Below are 24,205 nucleotides of genomic sequence, written 5' to 3'. Positions count from 1 at the left end.
TGTTATTTCTATTTTTTTTTCTCACTTAATTTTTCTCTGTAATGTCTGAGTACAATTTGTTGTGGCCTATGTGCTGAGTACAATAGCTGCTTGAACAGAGGTTGCTTGTTCTCATAGAACATACTGACCAAGTTGCTGTGCAAAACTTTGAATATTTAATGTTGGCTGCAGCTCATTGCTGGAACATTAGTCCAAGATTGGGCCCTCTGTTGGCTCCAGCTTTCAACTAACTATGATGTGAACCATATTTTCTCTCTCCTTATTGTTCAGACTTTGTTTTAACACGTTTCCATGAGCACCTTGGCTAGCTAATGGCCTCACTTTCCAACTCTGAACTGAAGAATATGCTTCCAGATCAACTCTTTTGTTTAAAAAGAACTCCCTTCAGATGCTTATATCCTCATATGTTCCGGCCAGAGCCTTTCTGCACCTGCACAAACCAGTCCCATTAGTGGGATCCCCCCATTTGCAACCTATAAGGGAGGCCATAATTTTTGTGGCAACATTTACCATGAATTAAGCATCAAAAGCTACATAGGACCAGTGAGAAACAGACAAAGCCATGAGTTGATATGCAGTCCACCACTACCTGCCTGCTTCTTGCCACCACTGATCTCTGTGCTATTGGGGTCAGCAGATTCCACAATATCACCTGCAGTAGCCTCACCATGCTTCGTGCTGCTGACAGACAAGCCAACCCAGCCACACAGAATGTAGTAGCCATGAGGGCCTGCATCTTTCTATCCGGGATGTTAGCATCCCATTGATGCAACCTCATCTCAACATCGAAACAGCTACTGTAAGTGATGCTAAAGTACCATTTTATAGCTCCAAACTGCTGGAGATGCAACAAGCATTGGAGAAGAAAACAATAATTCTGTGATTTAGGTGCCAAGCCCAAGAGAGAAATCACAACATATCTTCATGTTTATGATTAAAATTTTCCTGTGCATCTCTTGCACTTCATAGATGAGCAGTAGTGATCTACTTCTGCTGAATTAGATAGTGACCCTTGCTATTAAGAACTTACAACTACTGGAACAATTGCAAGCAAAACAAGAGTTGCTATCTCATCAACCACTAGATTTAACTGAACAAGCAACTATTGAAGATTCCGTGACATGTGCTGAAATCCTTTTTCCTATATTGCAATCCAGTGTGTTCAGCAGTTTTCTCACTGTTAACTTCTTACCACCAAATGTTGGCCTGATGGGTTTCAGTTGTATATCAAGCACCTGGAGTTAACTGGAGATGCAAGGTCCTACATAGACTCAGTAGAGTTGTTGCACAGTTCAAAATGTTCTAATGTGTGTGAAATCCTATGGGACTTAACTGCTAAGGTCATCAGTCCCTAAGCGTACACACTACTTAACCTAAATTATCCTAAGGACAAACACATACCCATGCCCGAGGGAGGACTCGAACCTCCGCCAGGACCAGCCGCACAGTCCATGACTGCAGCGCCTTAGACCGCTTGGCTAATCCCATGCAGCTGCTGTGCAGTGTTAGCAGTTTTGGTGTGTTGGCCAAAGGATTAAGTAATGATATACTGGCAAAAAGGATGTGAGTTTTTAGCAAGGCAAGCTGTCCACCTTCTGTCAGTGGACTAGGGAAGATTTTGAAGCTTTTGCCGACTGCATCCACTCAGTTTTGTGCCATACCTATTTTGTGCTGTCAAGTAAAGGGAGAAGTGATGTGCTTCTTGAAAAGGCAGAGGCGAGAGCTGTGGAAATAAAATTTACATTACCCCATCTTTGCAAGAGGCAGACATTGCAGAGAAAAGGAGTTAACCATTTTGTCTAGTCAAATGTCTTGTGGGGATGGCTCCCATAAAATTTTCACTGCCGAGACCAATTGTAGGCATTGTAAATGTCCTGTGCTCACAGCCGATAGGGTTTGGACCCCCCCCCCCCCCCCCCTGCTGTTCTCACTGTAGAGAGATTGGTCACTGAAGTGCTGAATTTGACCATTTGTGGATAATGTTAAATAGGGGTCACGGAGGATTTTGAGATCGAGGAGGTGGAAAAGGAACTGGTGTTGCCACTGCTCAGTGCTTCCATTAAAATTGATTAATCTCATTACATTTCAGGGAGTAACAGAGGCAACAAACATGATTGTTAAAGGCAACATAAAAGGAGAACTGGTAATGATTTTAATAGACATGGGCACTCAGATAAACCCCCATGGTAATAAACATCATTGAAACCATCTCACTGCCACATCAGTGGATTGAATACAGAAATTATTTATCCATTGGGAACATGTCATGTCAACATGGAGATGGGTGAAGGAGAGTATAAATTTGTCATAGAAGTGCTTAGTAAAAGAGGACAGGATTTTATGTTATTCTTGGGAATGATTTCCTGTGCTACTTTTTGGGAGTTGTAGATTTTAGGGCACAACTTTTTAAATTGTTGACTCAGTGCAACAAGTTGACTGTGACAGCATTGCAAAGGCATGAGTTACCAGGGTAAAAGTCCTGTTCCCCGAGTTTACACCAAACCACTTATCATAGTGTTGATAGTGCACTCCCCTGAAACTATTTGTGGTGGAACAGGGGAGTTCTCTGGATAGCACCCAAGAGCCTGTAGGAACTATCTTTCTGGTCAATTTGCTCACCAGAAACAAAGAGCTAGATCACCTCCAAGTAAAGCTTTAATGTAAAAATGTGTGTTCCTATGTGCTTAGATAACGTTGGGACACAAAAGGTAATAATTCCAATTGGAGGCAGTGTGCAAGAAACAGAAGAAGTAGCTATTGGACAGTATCAACAGGAAGAAATAATATCAGGAAATTTCAAGAACTCACAATTGTGTTAGAAGAAATAGTAAGTGATGTGATGTGATGTGATGTGTGTTGCCAAAGTAAGAAGTGTATACAGTTATGCCATCTACCAAAATCCAATTGAGAGATAAATTAATACAGTTGACAGAGCTGGATAGGAACCTGTTATTTCCAGTGTTAAGAGGAATTGGTATGGCTGTTTTAGGAAACACAATATTCACTGGTCACAGATTTAATGCAGCTTTAAATTCCAACTAGGGATGTGCAGCTAATAGCTCAGAAGTCATACCACATTTGTTGTCATTTAGTCAGTTGTAGAGGGAAAGGATTGAACAGCAGTTAAATGAGGGTATAAGGGAAACTTCCTCTAGCTCATGGACTTGTTTATTTTCAGTTGCCAGTAACTACACTTAATAACAATGTGGCTGGAAACTTGTCCTTGGAACAAATAAAGTGGACTTTAAGTGATATTGGAAATTTTAAAACAGGGAAATGCATAGAAAATGGCAGGTGAAGTTCAGTACAATGTATTTCACTTTCTGAGACATCAATAATGACAGTTCTGTCCAATAATATTTTTGTGACAGATTTCTTGTCAGACCTCTCTAGGACCCACTTGCCAACACCCAGCAGCAGCTGCCATAGCAGAGCCGAGACCCTGCGTCAAAGGCATTGGCTACCACTCATTGCTTTGGAAAGTATAAAATGCTTACTGTTGTTGAGTGATGATCCACAAAAAATATCTACAGTATGATTTGCATTTCACACTTGAGAGCAATGGAGACAAACGACACATTTTTATATGAAGAGTAATGTAGACTCTAAGGCAAAACAATGATACACAAACTGGTCACAAATTGATATTCATATAAGTATTGATGGAAAATGCAAAACCATAAAAACTGGTGGCTTACGGGTGAATGTGTGATGCTGCAGCACAATTTCAACATGCAGCTGCTAGGAATAGGAGAAGGGGACTGTCAATACTAGGGCATAAAGTCTTTGTGAATTTCACTCCATGTACTCAGTTGGGCATGAACTGTGCATTTCAGACAAGTGCGTCAACAATACATGCAGATGTCAGCATTTGAGACAGGGTGTGTAGTTGGGTTCAAAGCAGCCAGTTGGAGTAATTGGCAAATTGCTTGAATAGGAGTGATATCACTATCAACAATATAGGCATAAACGGGGAACCTTGCTTGAATACAGTGTTAAGAAGGAATTGATCAACCTAGAGCTATGACAGAATAAGAAGACTGAGCAATCTTCAGAGAGGTACTCAGGGAGCCCCAGATTCACCATTGTCATCAATCTGATGTGCAACTGGTGTTTCAGTGACCTTGAAGAGCATTTATAGGTGGATCACATAAACAGGAGCTGAGCTCACAGCACCCCTTGTGCTGACTGCTGTTGACCTCTGAACACCAACAAGCCCATTTGTGGTGGTGTCGGGCACCTTTGGTCTGGTATCTCATTGACTGGAGTAGAATTGTCTTCATTCATGAGTACCACTTCAAATAAAGCCCTAATGAACAGCAAAGAATGTCTGGAGAAATACCAGACAGTGGCTGGATACTAACCTGATTGTCAGCTGCCATATGGCCAGAGAACCAGGAATGATGGTCTGGGGTACCACTTCATTTCATACCAGGATTCCTTTGATTATTACCCATGGCACTCTTACAGCACAGTGCTACACTGAGAATATTCTACACCCCATGTTGTTCCCCTTCATGGCAAGCCAACCTGGGCTTACATTTCAACACAATGCCCACCTGTGCATGGGAAAAGTTTCTATTGCTTTTCTTCATGCTTGCCAAACCCTACCTTGGCTAAGAAAGTCCCCAAATCTCTCCCCAACTGAGAACAATTGGAGCATTACGAGCAGGGCCCTCCGATGAGCTTGGGTTTTTGATGACCTAATGCGCTACTTTGGTGGAATTTGGCACAATTTCCCTCAGGAGGACATCTCTCAATGCCAAACAGAATAACTGCTTGCATAAGAGCTAGAGGTACACCAACACATTACTATTTTGCTCAATTTGTGAAGTTCTTTCTCTTGGATAAGTCGTCCAATTTTTCTGAAATTGTAATCATTTGTTCGTCTGTACATGTACAGCATATCTACCACTTTCTGGCCCATTCAGATAATTCCCTCATGGTGTAGCATTGTTTTCTTTATGTCTTAGAGAGTATTTCATTAATATACAAGACATGATTATGGCTTTAAATTAATTTTATAGTTCACAATTCAATCAGAAAACCTCACTACATTGTTTATTGCTGCTATTAACACTTTATATCTCATTTATTGTCCTTTTAGAAGTGATGCTTCATGCAGTTTTTCGTCAGGAAACCATATATTTTCATCAAGCCACAATCATAAACTGTGATGTAATGAGTTTTACTGTCATTGTTTGATTTTTTACAGTAAATGTAAATGGTAAGCCATCTGAACACCTTGCAGTGCATGCTCTATAACAACACAGGCACACTGCACATTTTGAGGTCCACATAAGGGTTCATGAAGGACTTAACACTGATCAAAAGTGATATTTAAGGTATTGAATTAGATTTAAATCAACAAAATTGCTCATTTTTTTAAGCTACCCATAGATGGTAGAAGTTGTTACTGATAGTGTCAGCAAATGTCTACATGACTGCCTAATTGCTATCACACAGATTAAGCACATAGGAGCTACTCTCCTTATGTGTGGGTCCTAAATAATGAAAAAAAAGAAAAAACACACACACACAAATTCGAGTTGTTGACGGTTGATTCAAAGTTCTTCAGAGAAGTTTGTGCAGTGAAGAAGATTGATATTCATAAAATAGACATCTGTGATCACTGACACAGCTTACTGAGTTGAAATTTATAGAACACACAAAATGGGAACCTAGAGTGCACTGGTCTACACCATGATTAGAACTAAGAACTCATTAACACAATTTATTGCACAAGCCTTGGATAACAGGATGGCAGTTTCTGGATTTGTTCTTGACTTATCCAAGTTGTTTGTCAAAATTAAGCATGCAGTCCTGCGAAGGAAAGTACAGAACACTGCTATTTGTGGTCAAGCAGCAGACTGGATAACACATATCTCAGCAACGGGAGCAAATATGTAACCATTAACAATTTATACAAATCAGAAGTTAGAAACATTAACTATGGTTTTGCAATGGGACCTATCCTCATGAATTTATTTGTAAATAATGTACAAACATATGGAAATGAAAGTAATATATGGTCTGCAGAGGATATGACTATGCAAAATCTTTCCAACACTTCTGAAGCACTTGAGAAAAACAATACAGAACAGTGGCTCATGGGTAATGAGTTAATTCTTAATCTTAAAAAACTATGTACATGGTTTTCATCACTAAACAAAAAGAACAACACGCAGATGTTTCTCTAGGTGAAAGAGAACTAGAGGGAGTAACTTCAGGTATGTTTTTAGGTGTAACAAGAGACAGTAAGCTTAACTGAAAGCAACAGATAAATATTGTTTCCAACAAGCTAAGCTCAGTGATATTTGTAATAAAACAACTGACTCAGTATGCATTGCAAGACCTCTTGTGCAGTCTCTATCATGGACTTTTTGAATCATACATGCAATATGTAATCACAGTATGGGGGAACTCAACCATCACAGGAATGAAACAAATATTTGTACTAAGAGAAGAAAGCCATTCAGATTATATTAAAAAAGAATATTTGATTTGATTGTAGAAACTGTTTCAAAGATCTTAATATTTTGACATTTTCATCACTGAATAAACTCAAGACAATTGTGGCTACTTTATGAGATCCCACAAAACTGGGGACCAATGAGACCATTCGTCCTTGTAATACAAGAAACAGAAAAGAATTGTGGTATGTTTCACATAGACTTCTGATTTTAAGAAAGATCCTAAATACTTCAGTATAAAGTTAATACATACATTACCGAGAGACTTCAAAACTTAGATGTTTCCTACAACCCTAAAAAAGTTTCTAATAGAAAAAGAATTCTGTAGTGTGACTGAGTACATGAGCGACAGTGAGCAAAAGTTCATCCTGTGGGTGATAAATTTTATGTACCATATTGAGTGTTAGGAAGTAAACAAGAATTAAAACTACTCATGTGTGACAGTTTATGTCACAAAATTGTATTTTTAGCTCTGGTGTTTGCATTATAAATTATTGATCACGATATAACACTATGTATAATATTACAAAAAGGAAAGTTTCCACTCACCTTACAGCAGAGATGCTGAGTCTCAGATAGGCACAACAAAAAGACTGTCACAAATAAAGCTTTCAGCCAGTAAGGCCTTCGTCAAAAATAGATAACAGATATGTACACACACACACACACACACACACACACACACACACACACACACAAACACACACGCACACACTCAAGCAAACGTAACTCCAAACACATGACCGTAGTGTCAGGCAACCATTGCTTCAGACTACAGTCACGTTTGTGTGAGTTGCATTTGCATGAGTGTGTATGTATATCTGTCATCTATTTTTTATGAAGGCCTTAACTGGCCGAAAGCTTTATTTGTGACAGTCTTTTAGTTGTGCCTATCTGCTACTCAGCATCTCCGCTATAAGGTGAGTAGCAACTTTCCTTTTCGTAATATTGTTATATTTCATCCTGGATTTTCTATATGTACAAGGTGTGATTGGAAAGTTTTAAGAATGGATCTGCTACTTTTTACTGGTTTGGCGGGCAGGTACACGAAGGGTGGGGAGTGAGTCTTTGCCTTGTCCTTGAAAGCCCTCTGACAGGAAACTGTGTTTCCTTTATTCAGTTCATTGTGGCAGTTGGTTGAGTGCAAGTTAGGGCTTGTTGCCGGATTCTGTCTGTGTGAAAATGGATGTAAAAATGGAGCAACGAGTTTGTGTAAAATTTTATTGTAAAACTGGGAAATCAGCTTCTGAGACTTATGAACTATTAAATCAACTTTTGGAGATATTTGTATGAGCCAGTCAAATGTCTTTGTCTGGTTCAACAAATTTAAAAATTATGTGAAGATCAACCACAATCCGGCCATCCTTCCACCTCAAAAATGAATGAAAATGTGAAAGTTCATGACTTAGTGCAACCTGATCATAGACTTACAATTAGAGAGATGGCTGATGAAGTTTCTATGCAGTTCAGTGAATTTTAACTGACGATCTGGACATGCATCGAGTGTCCGCAAAATTGATTCCAAAAGTGTTGTCACGTGCCCAGAGACAACAGTGACTAGAAGTGTACCAAGAACTGATTAATCAGACTAAAAATGACCCAGATTTGTTAAATAGGGTAATTACAGGTGACGAATTGTGGGTATATAGATATGATCCTGAAACCAAAGTGCAGTCTTCGCAGTGGAAGACTCCAGGTTCACCACAACCGAAAAAAGCACGGCAAAGTCGGTCGAAGGTGAAAACAATGTTGGTGATTTTTTTTTATTCTACTGGTCATGTGCATCATGAATTTACCCCTGGAGGACAGACAATTAACCAGGAATACTATAAATGTGTCCTTGAGCGTTTAAGGAAGAAAAGGTCTGCATTGTGGAAAGACAGGAGTTGGGTGCTACACCATGACAATGCTCCAGTTCATTGTGCCTTCTCCATCGTTGAATTTTTGACCAAATTCAAAATTCCTGTGCTTCCTCAACTGCCATATTCCCCTGATTGATTTGGCCAGTGTGGACTTCTACCTGTTTCCTAAACTGAAATTTTCACTGAAAGGGAAGCGATTTGACTTGATTGCAGACATACAGGCAAATAAGGAGAGTGTCCTTAACACACTTCAGGAAAACAATTTCCAGATATGTTTCCAAAAGTGGAAACACCATTGGAGTCTGTGTGTTCAGTCAGAAGTAGACTGTTTTGAGGGAGGTGCATCACAGTAGCATGTAAGTACCACCATTGTACAATTGCAAGCCCATTCTTAAAACATTCCAATCACACCTCATATATACTGTGCAAGCTATTATGAGTATTTATTGTGGAACCTGTTACCTTAGGGGGAAAAAAGGACGGGTATACACTCGCACACACACACATATCCATCCACACATATACAGACACAATCAGACATATTTAAAGACAAAGAGTTTGGGCAGACATGTCAGTCGAGGCGGAAGTGCAGAGGCAAAGATGTTGTTGAACGACAGGTATGAGTGGCGGCAACTTGAAATTAGCGGAGATTGAGGACTGGTGGGTAACAGGAAGAGAGGATATATTGAAGAGCAAGTTCCCATCTCCGGAGTTCGAATAGGTTGGTGTTGGTGGGAAGTATCCAGATAACCCGGACGGTGTAACACTGTGCCAAGATGTGCTGGCCGTGCACCAAGGCATGTTTAGCCACAGGGTGATCCTCATTACCAACAAACACTGTCTGCCTGTGTCCATTCATGCGAATGGACAGTTTGTTGCTGGTCATTCCCACATAGAATGCATCACAGTGTAGGCAGGTCAGTTGGTAAATCACGTGGGTGCTTTCACATGTGGCTCTGCCTTTGATCGTGTACACCTTCCGGGTTACAGGACTGGAGTAGGTGGTGGTGGGAGGGTGCATGGGACAGGTTTTACACCGGGGGTGGTTACAAGGATAGGAGCCAGAGGGTAGGGAAGGTGGTTTGGGGATTTCATAGGGATGAACTAACAGGTTACGAAGGTTAGGTGGACGGCGGAAAGACACTCTTGGTGGAGTGGGGAGGATTTCATGAAGGATGGATCTCATTTTAGGGCAGGATTTGAGCAAGTCGTATCCCTGCTGGAGAGCCACATTCAGAGTCTGGTCCAGTCCCGGAAAGTATCCTGTCACAAGTGGGGCACTTTTGTGGTTCTTCTGTGGGGGATTCTGGGTTCGAGGGGATGAGGAAGTGGCTCTGGTTATTTGCTTCTGTACCAGGTCAGGAGGGTAGTTGCGAGATGCGAAAGCTGTTGTCAGGTTGTTGGTGTAATGGTTCAGGGATTCCGGACTGGAGCAGATTCGTTTGCCACAAAGACCTAGGCTGTAGGGAAGGGACCGTTTGATGTGGAATGGGTGGCAGCTGTCATAATGCAGGTACTGTTGCTTGTTGGTGGGTTTGATGTGGACGGACGTGTGAAGCTGGCCATTGGACAGGTGGAGGTCAACGTCAAGGAAAGTGGCATGGGATTTGGAGTAGGACCAGGTGAATCTGATGGAACCAAAGGAATTGAGGTTGGAGAGGAAATTCTGAAGTTCTTCTTCACTGTGAGTCCAGATCATGAAGATGTCATCAATAAATCTGTACCAATCTTTGGGTTGGCAGGCCTGGATAACCAAGATGGCTTCCTCTAAGCGACCCATGAATAGGTTGGCGTACGAGGTGGCCATCCTGGTACCCATGGCTGTTCCCTTTAATTGTTGGTATGTCTGGCCTTCAAAAGTGAAGAAGTTGATGGTGGTGAGGAAAGAGCTTTTAGGTAGGGTGGCAGGTGATCGGCGTGAAAGGAAGTGCTCCATCGCAGCGAGGCCCTGGACGTGCGGAATATTTGTGTTTAAGGAAGTGGCATCAATGGTTACAAGGATGGTTTCCGGGGGTAACAGATTGGGTAAGGATTCCAGGCGTTCGAGAAAGTGGTTGGTGTCTTTGATGAAGGATGGGAGACTGCATGTAATGGGTTGAAGGTGTTGATCTACGTAGGCAGAGATACGTTCTGTGGGGGCTTGGTAACCAGCTACAATGGGGCGGCCGGGATGATTGGGTTTGTGGATTTTTCGGTAAGTCACATCTTCTTTGTTTTTACATATATTTTTCCCACGTGGAATGTTTCCCTCTATTATATTGATATCAGTAATTTGAACCCAACAATTACGTTTGTTATTGTCACTATTGCAGTTCGAAATTTTTTCTGTCGTCTTATTTTCTCTTTCTGTTTCTGCCAGTAGTTTCACTTTGTATTCACCTTCTCCTTTTTACCGTAATCTGCTATACAATTTTATCCCGCCTATATATCCTTAATAATACGTAACCCACTTCCAAACCATAACAAAAAAAAAATTTTTTTTTACCGCTTTCAACACTACCGCCGCTATAAAATCCACCATTTCTAGTTCACAAACAGTTCCTTTCACCTTTTAAACAACCATTTCGGCTAATTCTAATAACTTTCGCTTTATTTCCATATCCGTTTTTCCCACATCACTGATAATTTTTATCCGCTTCCCACAGGTTTTAACGTCATTATTTCCTCGTCAGACAATTGTTAGCCTCATTTTCATAATCTGCCACCACAAACCACTCCTTTTAATATATTACACGCAGTTTTTTCGAAATTTTCCCGAATTTCTCCGTCCTTTAACGTGTTTTGGCGGCAACACAACCACCTAACCTTTGTGCACATCGTTGTCTACCAACCCAAGTCCAACATAGCCCAGCTGTAACCAACACCTTCTCACCTTTTTTCACACCAGATCTCCAGTTACTTTCCAGTCCACCTTTATCTCTCCCCATATATTTTTATTTTCATTTTCATTTCAGCCTCATGTTACACTTTCCACCTTCTAATACCATGTCACCCTCACATCACCCCCACAACGACCCCATTAAGTTTTATTTACATTCCCTCTGCAAACATGCCTTCGCCCTAGACAGATTACGCTCCCATATTCTATTTTCTCAGGCTTGTCTGACATTTGGCATTACCCCCTAAGGCCTCACACTTAAAGTTCCCATCTCTGGCTGCAACCCTTCTTTCCATCAGCCCCTATACCAGTTCCAAACTGAACAATCCATTGCCCTCACCCACCTAATCCTTCACCTACACATCAACTCAGCCAATGAACACACCCGTCAACTCCTATCCTTCATAAAAGTCCTCAATCTTTCCTCTCCCACATCCACACCAGCTGTTCAGAGCATCCTCCTACAGGCCAATCGCAAATTAGAACAACATGCCACCCTCCACCTCAAAAAACTATCCAATCTCCTGGTTTCCCACCTCCGGAAAGGCAACTCACTCACCCTTCAAAACCTTTCCAGCAAACCTCAACCTCCTCTCATTGCACACAGACCCAGTCTCTCCCATCTATTCAATCTCCCACTTTCAGCTCCACTCCTCCCAAAACCTCAAAACTCCAATCAACACAATCTGGAACCACAACACTCTAATTCAGTAGTTACCCTTCCCTCCAAACCTCTCTCCCAATCCGAAACCTCTGTCCTATTCAAAGGCCTCACCTTCAGCCCCACTCCCAGATTCAACCAAACTGCCCTTGTCGAAGATTTACTGTCCTACACCCGTACTCCCTTCTGGAAATATCACTTTGCCACGAAGAAAAATGATCCTAATCCTACTCCTAATGGTCCAAATCCCCAAGACACTATCCAAATTGAACCCTGCCTGGAACAGTTCCGTCCTCCGTCACAGCGGGACCCACCTCCTCTTCCTCAAAATCACCCTCTCCAAACCTTCCAGGAATTTCTGACTTCCAGCCTTGCCTCTCAATCCTTCTTAGAAAACCTCAATCCTACTCCCAACATCACCACTGCTGAAGCCCAGGCTATCCGTGATCTGAAGGCTGACCGATCCATCGTCATTCTTCCGGCGGACAAGGGTTCCACGACCGTGGTACTTGATCGTCGGGAGTATGTGGCTGAGGTACTGCATCAGCTTTCAGACAACACTACATACAAAGTTTGCCAAGGTAATCCCATTCCTGTTGTCCAGGCGGAGCTTCAAGGAATCCTCAGAACATTAGGCCCCCTACAAAACCTTTCACCTGACTCCATCAACCTCCTGACCCCACCAACACCCCGCACCCCTACCTTCTTCCTAAAATTCACAAACCCAATCATCCCGGCCATCCCATTGTAGCTAGCTGCCAAGCCCCCACAGAACGTATCTCTGCCTACGTAGATCAACACCTTCAACCCATTACATGCAGTCTCCCATCCTTCATCAAAGACACCAACCACTTTCTCGAACGCCTGGAATCCCTACCCAGTCTGTTACCCGCGGAAACCATCCTTGTAACCATTGACCCCACTTCCTTATACACAAATATTCCGCACGTCCAGGGCCTCGCTGCGATGGAGCACTTCCTTTCACGCCGATCACCTGCCACCCTACCAAAAACCTCTTTCCTCATTACCTTAGCCAGCTTCATCCTGACCCACAACTTCTTCACTTTCGAAGGCCAGACATACCAACAATTAAAGGGAACAGCCATGGGCACCAGGATGGCCCCCTCGTACGCCAACCTATTCATGGGTCACTTAGAGGAAGCCTTCTTGGTTACCCAGGCCTGCCAATCCAAAGTTTGGTACAGATTTATTGATGACATCTTCATGATCTGGACTCACAGTGAAGAAGAACTTCAGAATTTCCTCTCCAACCTCAACTCCTTTGGTTCCATCAGATTCACCTGGTCCTACTCCAAATCCCATGCTACTTTCCTTGACGTTGACCTCCACCTGTCCAAAGGCCAGCTTCACACGTCCGTCCACATCAAACCCACCAACAAGCAACAGTACCTCCATTATGACAGCTGCCACCCATTGCACATCAAACAGTCCTTCCCTACAGCCTAGGTCTTCGTGGCAAACGAATCTGCTCCAGTCCGGAATCCCTGAACCATTACACCAACAACCTGAAAACAGCCTTCGCATCTCGCAACTACCCTCCCGACCTGGTACAGAAGCAGATAACCAGAGCCACTTCCTCATCTCCTCAAACCCAGAACCTCCCACAGAAGAACCCCAAAAGTGCCCCACTTGTGACAGGATACTTTCCGGGACTGGATCAGACTCTGAATGTGGCTCTCCAGCAGGGATACGACTTCCTCAAATCCTGCCCTGAAATGAGATCCATCCTTCATGAAATCCTCCCCACTCCACCAAGAGTGTCTTTCCGCCGTCCACCTAACCTTCGTAACCTGTTAGTTCATCCCTATGATATCCCCAAACCACCTTCCCTACCCTCTGGCTCCTACCCTTGTAACCACCCCCAGTGTAAAACCTGTCCCATGCACCCTCCCACCACCACCTACTCCAGTCCTGTAACCCGGAAGGTGTACACGATCAAAGGCAGAGCCACGTGTGAAAGCACCCACGTGATTTACCAACTGACCTGCCTACACTGTGAAGCTTTCTATGTGGGAATGACCAGCAACAAACTGTCCATTCGCATGAATGGACACAGGCAGACAGTGTTTGTTGGTAATGAGGATCACCCTGTGGCTAAACATGCCTTGGTGCACGGCCAGCACATCTTGGCACAGTGTTACACTGTCTGGGTTATCTGGATACTTCCCACTAACACCAACCTGTCAGAACTCCGGAGATGGGAACTTGCCCTTCAGTATATCCTCTCTTCTCGTTATCTGCCAGGCCTCAATCTCCGCTAATTTCAATTTGCCGCCGCTCATACCTCACCTGTCTTTCAACAACATCTTTGCCTCTACTTCCGCCTCGACTGACATCTCTGCCCAAACTCTTTGCCTTTACAAATGTCTGCTTGTGTCTGTGTATATGTGTGGATGGATATATGTGTGTGTGTGCGAGTGTATACCTGTCCTTTTTTCCCCCCAAGGTAAGTCTTTCCGCTCCCAGGATTGGAATGACTCCTTACCCTCTCCCTTAAAACCCACATCCTTTCGTCTTTCCCTCTCCTTCCCTCTTTCCTGATGAGACAACAGTTTGTTGTGAAAGCTTGAATTTCGTGTGTATGTTTGTGTTTGTTTGTGTGTATCGACCTGCCAGTTTTTTCGTTCGGTAAGTCACATCATCTTTGTATATGTGTGTGTGTGTGTGTGTGTGGAGATGGCCATTTGACCATCTTCTTCTGTGCGGATGCGCAAACAGTGCCCGAACTCTTACGGGAATCAGCAGTAAAGCCGCGAGTAATATGAGTGTGATGGGCAGGGGCACTATGAATATAGTGCGGGACAATAAGTTGCGAATGTGGGTCTCATGGGAGGCATGCCAGAGATAAGGCCCTGCTGTCGCACTATCCTCTGTGTCCTGGGTGGCTCAGATGGATAGAGTGTCTGCCATGTAAGCAGGAGATCCGAGGTTCGAGTCCAGTCAGGGCACACATTTTCAACTGTCCCAGTTGACTTTTATCAACGCCTGTATGCAGCTAGGGGTATTCATTTCATTGTAATAAAGTTGGAACTGATTTCAAAATCAGCTACCATTTTAGAAAGTGAGCCCTTTACAACTAAGCAGACAAGGCACTGCTGGAGTAAACACTCTCTCATTGCCATAATCATAGCTTAGGCAGAAGCATGAAATGTGTAAGATGAGAGTAGGGTTAGGTTATGCATGAAATAACCTTTTTGGATTCAAAAGGTTTTACTTTACTAACCCAGTATGGTATCATAAGTGGAAATTATTCATATTATTTCATCAAGCTGACAAGGAAAAGTAAAACAAATTTAGCAGGCTCAATAAGCCCTACACTCGCAAATATCTACCATGACAACAGAATTGGCAAACAATGCTTATGATGATGCAAAGTCTTAACTGCATTAGTGGCAACTATTTTTATAGCTGGAATTTTGCATGATCAGATCTGGACAACCAATCTAGCATGAGACAATGTGCTGCGTTGGAAGTCTGGATCTGAATATGTGAAGGATATGCAGAATTGCACATTGCCCACATTTATAGTTTAGTGTCCATGTTAATGAACATAATTATCAGTTTCTTTTCTTCTGAATCGTCAAATGAATTGATTGTTGGTCAGCATCGAATAATTGGTTAACCGTGTTTTTTCTTGCTTCCATCCCCAACAAAATACTTCTGCATTCTTGCAGTAGTTGTGAAATTCTGTTTGTATGTTGCACAAGACTGCATATAGACACAATTAATTGTGAGGTGCAGAGTGTTTGATATCTTACTGATTCATGATGTGTAGATTGAGCTTCAGTTACTGTTTATTCCACTGAAATAAGTTTTCACTTAAAACTATCAAAGTAAGTGTTTTATTTGCTTGTGTTTTGTGGAAATTATGCAGTGATCATGATGGAAAATTATATACCTCAATATTTCATATGCTTTATGCTGTATGAGTGGAACCTAATATCACTAGCTTTGATATCCCTCCTCTGAAATTGTCTACCACTGGCTCTAACAGGCCCCTTCCACACCAGAAAGCTTCAAAAATGAGGAATTTTAGATTAAATCTAATTCAATGTCTTAAATACAGATAGCCTGAAAGGTGACGTTAGAAAGTATTGGGAGGTAATGCTGCATAAAAACCTAATGCATTGCATCTCCCCCTCGAGAGCCTGTCTGTGACGAGCATGACAAGCATTTTGCCACATAGCTGCCCCCAGCACAGCTAAGGTGTAGCACCATGGTTGAAAATATTGGGTAATCCTTGGATAGTGCATTTACTTATGCTTGTAGTTCTGAATTGTGCCACTAAATTCACTTGGGACTCTCTTTCCACTTATGCTACATAATTCTCATGTAAGATGAGACACTGAGACGTAAAGTTTAATTTTTTGGTTCCATGCCATACTTCAGGGTAAGTAACAGCTGTTTTTATCTTTAATGTTGTGTTTGAGGCTCAGTGACCAACAATGTGATGAGGGAATCTGGCTTCCAGCAGCCTCTCATTGGCTCAGTGCTTCACCTCACGTACTGTGATGCAAGGTTGGAGTGAGTTCTTAAAAAATAAAAATTCTGCTGGGTGGGATGGGACACCAAGTAAAGTGATTAAAGCAGTATATGACATAATAGCACCCCCACTGGCTAAAATAATCAACCAATATTTTGAACAGGGTTGCTTTCTTGATGTGTTAAAATATGCCGAAGTGAGACCTCTGTTCAAGAAAGGGTTGAGAGAAGATATGGGAAACAATCACCCTATTTCTATTCTCCCAATCCTGTCAAAAGTGTTAGAGAAAGTAGCGGCAAATCAGATCAAAAATTTTTTCGTAAAAAATGATATTACTGTAAGTAACCATTTTGGATTCCAACAAAGAAAAAAACACACTGGATGCAGTAAATAACTTTATTGAGAAGATACGCAAATCATTGGATCAGAGGAGTAAAGTCACAGGTATCTTCTGCGATCTTTCAAAAGCATTTGACTTAGTGAACCATGACTTGCTTATCTACAAATTAAACAAATATGGGATTAAGGACAAAGCTCTGAAACGGCTCACATCATACTTGCACAACAGAAAGCAAAGGGTAAGTGTCACATCAAATGCAGCGAATTATTATTCTAATGGAGTACAGTATCACAAGGTGTGCCTCAAGGCTCCATTTTGGGGCCAATCCTGTTCCTATTCTATGTAAATGACTTGCCCATAAATATAAATTCCCCGTCAGTTCTGTTTGAGGATGATACTTCTGTTATAATTGAAGATGATGCAGAAAACATTCAGAGCTTCATTTGAGCACAATGGGTACTCTAGAAAACTGGTTCCAGTTAAATGGCTTGAAACTGAACATTGCAAAAACCAATAATGTACATTTCAAAACCAAACATTTGAAATGTGTGGATCTTAAAATACATCATCACAATCATCCTGTGGAAGAAGTTAACACAGTCAAATTCCTAGGACTAAATGTGGACAACAACTTAAACTGGAGTACACATATTGAGTTCCTATCAAATAAACTAAGCAGCTTTGCATTTGCAATGCAAATACTAGCAAACTCTACTGACATGAGTACACGAAAAATAGCATATCATAGTTATTTTGGATCTGTCATTAGGTATGGTATCATTTTCTGGGGAAATTCAAGTAGTGTATCTCGAATACTGAAACTGCAAAAGAAAATTATAAGATACATGTGTAGTGCACAACATACAGAATCTTGTCGCCCATTAGTTTGGAACCTGCAAATTCTAACAGTTCCCTCCATATACATCTATGAAATTATAATCTTTGTACACAGCAGACAAAAAGTATTTGAGGAAAATCATTTTAACCACACATACAACACAAGAAATAAAAATAATTTTATGTTACCCACACACCATTTGAAATTATATGCGCAAACTCAACAGTATATGGGGATGACAATATACAACAAGCTAATGGGCAAAAATATATTTAATATGAAGCCAGAGAGTCTAAAAATAAGGCTATAGCAGATTCTGTGGGAGAAATGCTACTATTCAGTAGAAGAATTCATAGAGGATGACATGATAATTTGAGCAAGGGGTAATTAATTGTTAGTCTTTTATTGTATGTGTAACAAAATTGCATTATTATTATGATACCATTTGTTAAAATCAGTTGTAATTAATTGTTAGTTTTTTATTGTATGTGTATTTTTATATTGTATTATTGTTATGATACCATTTGTTAAAATCAGGTGCTGTATGTATATGGTAAAACTTTGACGTGTCTCCTGTGCATGAATCAAATGATTTATATTATGTACGTTATGAGACTAATAAACCACAATTCACAAATCACAGTGCAGACCAGTACACTCTAGGTCCCCCTTTTCCATTTCATTAAATGGAGCTGTGAACTGTTAGGAGAAATTCTTGAACAAAATCTAAAGAAAACCTTTACACATTAAGTGTTCTCACAAGCTCAACTCAGAAAGCTGTGTTAATGGTCACAGATGTCTGTTTTGCGAATACCAAGCTTTGCCACTATACAAATGTCTCTGAAGAACTATGATTAAACCATCAACAACATGAATTTGTTTTGTTCATCTCATAGGACCCAATTCAGAGGAATGGTTATGAAATGAATATAGTTACTTTGTGCTAAATCTGTTTAATAGCAATTAGGCACCCTTGTAGATTCTTGTTGACACCAGCATTAACAACTTTCATCCACCCTGGGTAGCTTCAAAAATAGCCATTTTTGTTGATTTAAATCTAATTCAGTACCTTAAATATCACTTTTGATCAATGTTAAGTTCTCCATGAATCCATACATGGACCTCAAAATGTGCTGTGTGCCTGCATCGCATAGAGAATGCACTGTGAAGTATTCAGACAGTTTATCACATACATTTAGCATAAGAAATCAAACAACAACAGTAAAATTCATTACTCTACATTTACTCGCTGTGGCTTCACAAAAGCATACAAATTTCTGACAAAAAATTGCATGAAGCATCATTTCTAAAAGAGAAATAAGTGAGATATAAAGCATTAATAATAACAGTAAACAATGTAGTGAGCTATTATCATTGAATAACAAACTAGAAAATTAATTTTGAGCCATACTCAAGCACTGCATATTAATGTAATACATTATTCATCATATAAAAATGGGTCGTCTGCCTCCATTGCCATTGAGCTTGAAATGCAAATCATACTGTAGGTATTTTTTGTGGAGCATCACTCAACAACAGTAAAGTATTTTATACTCTCCAAAGCAATGAACAGTAGATGATGCTTTTGACACAGGGTGAGGAAGTGCAGCTCCTCTGAGCAGCCACTGCCAGCGGCCACCAATTGGGCCCTGGAGGGGTCTGATGCATGTGGCATTCGAAGGCAGACAGTCTGCTAAGAGATCTGCCATAAAAATGTTATGGGACAGAACTGTCATTAGTGACTTGTCAGGAAGTAAAATATATTGTAGCTGTACTACCGTTACACTCAGAATGGTAGCATTCAGATGAAAGGTGCTATAAACATTTAGGCAACAAGCAGTTTTTACTGCAAGATGCTGTTTACCGCTAGACTATGGGTGTATATGTAGAATAACGACTGAAAAAAAAAAAAAAAAAAAAAAAAAACAGACTTCCTCCAGGAATTTCCACAGCCCATAATGATGCCAGATTGTGTAGATTGGAGGACTTAAGAGTATTATCAACGTGGACACATTATTTATCCCATGTCATGATCAGTGCAGGCATAAACCTTGTAACAGGCAGCTGCTGGCCAAGTTTTATGTCCAGTGGTGTATGTCTACACATTTGGGGCAAGTTTTTTACTATCTCTTAAATGAAAATTGTTTCAGAACTTTTGACTTTTTCTATATTCATAGGAACCATTTCACTTAGTATCAGTGGAATAAACAATAGCATATCTCTTCTTTTTTAAAAAAATATTTGTGTATTATATATTCCCATGTGTTGACATGTTCACCATCCTCGAGGATCTCTTCATGATGGATATAGTGAACAAAAAGTATGTGTAACTGGTACATTTGATATGGAAAATATTGTATTATCTATCTGCTCCATTTTTCATGAACATACTTGTCTTGTTTTTATGAGTGATTTTTCATACATTCGCACAATAAGTTTGCCAGGTGCACTTACACACACACACACACACACACACACACACACACACACACACACACACACACACACACACACACTATCATGTATTTGGAGGGGGTGACAGACAGAGGAAGAAGAGACACTGGGACGAGGGTGTGGATACAGGGTGAGTGAAGTAGGCTTCTGATGGGGGAGACAGATGGAGCAGAGGGCTAATGGAGACTGCAGTAATGAGGGTTACAGGAATGAGAGATCTGCTGCAATGAAAATGCCCATCTGCATAGTTCAGAAGAACTGATGTGGGTAGAAGGATGCACATGGCATGGTTGTGAAGCAGCCATTGAAATGTTGAGTGTGTGTAGGACCTCCATGAGGCCAAGGGAAAACAAGTGAAGTGCATGAAATTGAAAATTAAGTTTTTGAGAAGTTGGATAGGTGTTGGAAAAAAGAAATACATGAGAAAGAAGGGAAATGAAAGTGTTAGGAAAATAATACAAAAATAAAACACGCTACAGGCTAAGACAGAAAAAAGGATTGAAATGGTATGAGTATGTGAAGAGCATGAAGAAGATGGTGCCTAGTAAGATGCACAAGAAGGAAAAAAATGATGAGAGATCAATGGGAATTCCAAGGAACAAGTGGCAAAGAGGAGTGGAAGAAAGCATTCAGAACTGAGGAAAAGACTGAGCCACAGTGATGACAGAGAGGTTGTTGGATGAACAGAAGTGACGGAAAGACATGCGTTCCAAGCCGACTCTGCCGGTGAGTGGAGGTGAACAAGATGATGATGACGTTTACAGTTCAGAAATGGTTTGGAGGTATTATTTATGAGCACAATATTTTTTGTACTAGAAGTAATGCAGCTGTTTCTTTGAACTGTTTTTAATTTTGATTGTGTTTGTAATACAGTGTATGGCAATCACAGAGAAGTTGCAATAAATGCTTTTTACTCTATGCAGAATGTATGTCACCTGAGTATATGAGAATATGTGACAAGTTAAAACTGCCTGTTGGAAAGGTATTTGAAACTGAATTGCTGCCTTTGATGGACAGTGCATTATGCCAACTGAGCATGCTTCTCGGGCCAATTTTTCAATTTTTAACATGTCATATTCTGGGGAGAGAGAGAGAGAGAGAGAGAGAGAGAGAGAGAGAGAGAGAGAGAGAGAGAAGTAAAAAAAATATTCTCACTTTTCTTTATTGACACAAATTATCAGTAATGACCATTTATGAAATGAAGCAAGTAGTATAGGCTAATGATACAAATGTTGATGACTCTATCACTAATATGTGGGTGTCCTATTAAGACAAACATTTATTTATCTTTCAGGCAAGGGACTTCAGAGGAATTGGAATATCTGTGGTGACTCTTTTGCGGACTATTGTGGGATATAATATTTATGAATCAATTCAGAAAGCTGATTGGTTTTTTGCTCCTATATACTATATTGCATATGTAGTATTTGTTTTCCTCATATTATTGGTAAGGCTACTTAAAAAATTATAAGAATAAGTGTTTCAACAGCCATGGTGAATGTAATTGTGAAGCAAATGCCTTATATTTTCAGAATATGTTTATTGCAATTATTGTATATTCATATTCAGAAGTAAAAGCTGAGATAGCTGTTATGGATGATGATTTACATTTAACTGACTTTTTGAAAAGACACTTTAAAAATGTGATGGAGAAGTTTGGCGTATACAGCACATATGAGTCAAAGTCTAAGGACAAAGAGAAGAAGCTCACATATAATGATATAAGAGAAATTTTACGAGAGTGAGTGTGTTAAAATAACAGTACAATCTGCATTAATTCCAGTAACTTATCTCATTTCTGACTTTTGCTTCATTCATTTTTGTTAAAGGTGCAAATTTACAGATTTGGAGATAGAAATGTTTTTTGCAAAATACGACATCACAGGAGAAAGAATAGTAACTGAACATGACACACACAGAATGTTACGTGATATGGGATGGGTGGACAAGGAAGACGAAGGTTGGTTACGACTCAGATTTTAATTAAGGCCTAGTCATAGGGGCAGTTTGGTAATTCCCAGTAGTTAAACAAAATTCAATTTGAAAATCAAAATAAAAATATCATTGAGCAAGTAATTCATTACTGGGTAAAATGTGTTTGAAATTATTTTTAATTATTCAAACATCATTCAGCTATTCAAATTTGTATGGCACGCCCTTCAAATTATATAAAGTTTGACCTCATCACTTATCCCCAATAATTGTCAGTCTGTAAAATATAATGTACCTTTTACTGTATTATTCAAGCACTTGTTAATTTTGCAACAAAAATTGATAGTTTGATATATTTCTGTGAGAGATTTGCTTCCATGAATTTATGAAAGAGGCATTGTTGACTTTGAATCAGAGAATTTCTCTATAATAAAGTACCATTCTGGTGTGATTTATTTCGTACCTAATTGAGAATTTCTAAAGTTTTCCAATATTTTTGATTCAATTTTTAAAATTTTTCAAGCCTCAAATAATATTTAACTTAATACAGGCATTAATATTAGAGACAGTCATTTATGTTAAATCTCATGTACCCTAATACTTACATATTACCATATTGGTTTACAGATGTGGAACCAGAAGAAGATTCTGGTGTGTCTGCAGATGAATTTGAAGAGTAAGTATGTTGCCTAGAAAATATAACAACACTATATTCCATTTATGTCGGTGCAGTTATTTTAACTAAATTGTTAAGTGACAACAAGCTGTTGTTTAATTGAATGGTCTCTGGGGTGTGGAAAGAAATCAAAGATGTACATTTTACTTCATTTATTTAATTTAAGTGCTACACAGTAAAATAACTTCAGATCACTGTATTACACAGTGATAATTCCTAATTATGAACTAAACTAAGACATTAAATTTAAGAGTTCCTGCAAAGATTCTTTTCAATGGAGCAGAAGGAGTTGCCAAACAGAAAGTTCTTCAGTTCACTCTTAAACTTGACCAAATTATCTACATTGCATTTAATGTGCTTTGGTAGGTTGTTGAACACATGTGCATCCATGTATCTGTTCTGTAATAATGTTAGCCCTATGCAATCTTTGTCGGTGTTACTTTTGGTCTTTATCTTATAAATGCTTTTCATTATTTTTTTGGAATAAGAGATATGTTGGTGATGATATATTGTGCAATAGTTGTTAAAATACCCAGTTTTGAGGTCTCTGCAGGATTTTCTAGAATTAACACCAGATACAATTCTTATTACAAACTACTGTATTTTGAAAATACTGTCCTTGTACACTGTCTCCAGAAAATGAGTCCATGCCTGATTATGAGTGGAAGTATGCAGAATAAAGTAGTTTCTTCATTTTTAAGTCAGCTATAGCAGTAATAATAAAAGAAAGTATTTTAAAATTCAATATCTTTCTAAAAATATAGCTGTTTTTGGACAGGTCAATAGATGCATTTGGGGACATGGAATAAAGCAAAATAGCACAGTTTATTGCATCGTTTTGCACCTTTTTGTGAGCTTACTACATCTATTCCATGCATAAGCACCTTCACTCCCCCTCCCCGCATTTTCATCTTCATTTTGAATATTTTTTTCTCTCCTTGCACAAGACTTTAAGATTTTTGTCTAATCACTATTCAACAATGGTCAATAAATATTTAAATCTAATTTGTGGGATACACCAGTAATTATTCATACCCCGAGCAACAATGGCCAACCTCAGCAGTAATAGTCAACCTCAGTAACAATGGTCAACCTGCAACTGTGAAATTAAATAAAATTTAAACAGTGATAATGCAGCAGTTGAAACCTAAATTCAGTTAGTGCTGGCATGAAATGAAATAAAATGCTATGTGACGAGGGTCTCCCATTGGGCAGACCAGTTGCCTGGTGCAAGTCTTTTTGGCGACTTGCGTTTCATGAAGATGATGTAAGGATGGAGACAACGCAACACTCACACCATGAGCAGGGAAAATTTCTTATGCAGCAGGGAGTTAAACCTGGGCCCCTTACATCGCATTCTGCCATGCTGACCACTCAGCTATGGAGGCGGACAGTGCTAGGATGAATTTAATGGTTTCTATATACTGATTGCGAAATGACAGGGCTCCACATTCCACAGTTTCTTTTCATCGTGAGTTGTGGTTCTTGGATAAGAAGTGCAATTTTCTTGTGCAAAAACTTTGATAAAATCAAATACTATAGTTGCGTCCTGGACTCAATGGACACAGAAGCCATCAAGCAGCCCCA

General features: G+C 40.0%; 1 protein-coding gene across 1 annotated transcript in view; it reads left to right on the top strand.

Moving 5' to 3' along the window:
- Positions 1-22,622, top strand: part of LOC126237927 (polycystin-2-like) — a 150,683-nt gene extending 128,061 nt beyond the window's left edge. The window contains exons 6-10 of the mRNA XM_049947759.1: positions 2,090-2,143; positions 21,305-21,457; positions 21,543-21,751; positions 21,840-21,970; positions 22,570-22,622. Of these exons, the coding sequence (XP_049803716.1) occupies positions 2,090-2,143; positions 21,305-21,457; positions 21,543-21,751; positions 21,840-21,970; positions 22,570-22,622 (600 nt within the window). The remainder of the gene's footprint in view (positions 1-2,089; positions 2,144-21,304; positions 21,458-21,542; positions 21,752-21,839; positions 21,971-22,569) is intronic.
- The last annotated feature ends 1,583 nt before the right edge of the window (positions 22,623-24,205 follow it).

Source organism: Schistocerca nitens, chromosome 1, assembly GCF_023898315.1.
Source record: "Schistocerca nitens isolate TAMUIC-IGC-003100 chromosome 1, iqSchNite1.1, whole genome shotgun sequence".
NCBI lineage: Eukaryota > Metazoa > Arthropoda > Insecta > Orthoptera > Acrididae > Schistocerca > Schistocerca nitens.
The sequence above is the reverse complement of the archived record's forward strand: the minus strand, read 5'-3'. Positions and strand labels throughout refer to the sequence as shown.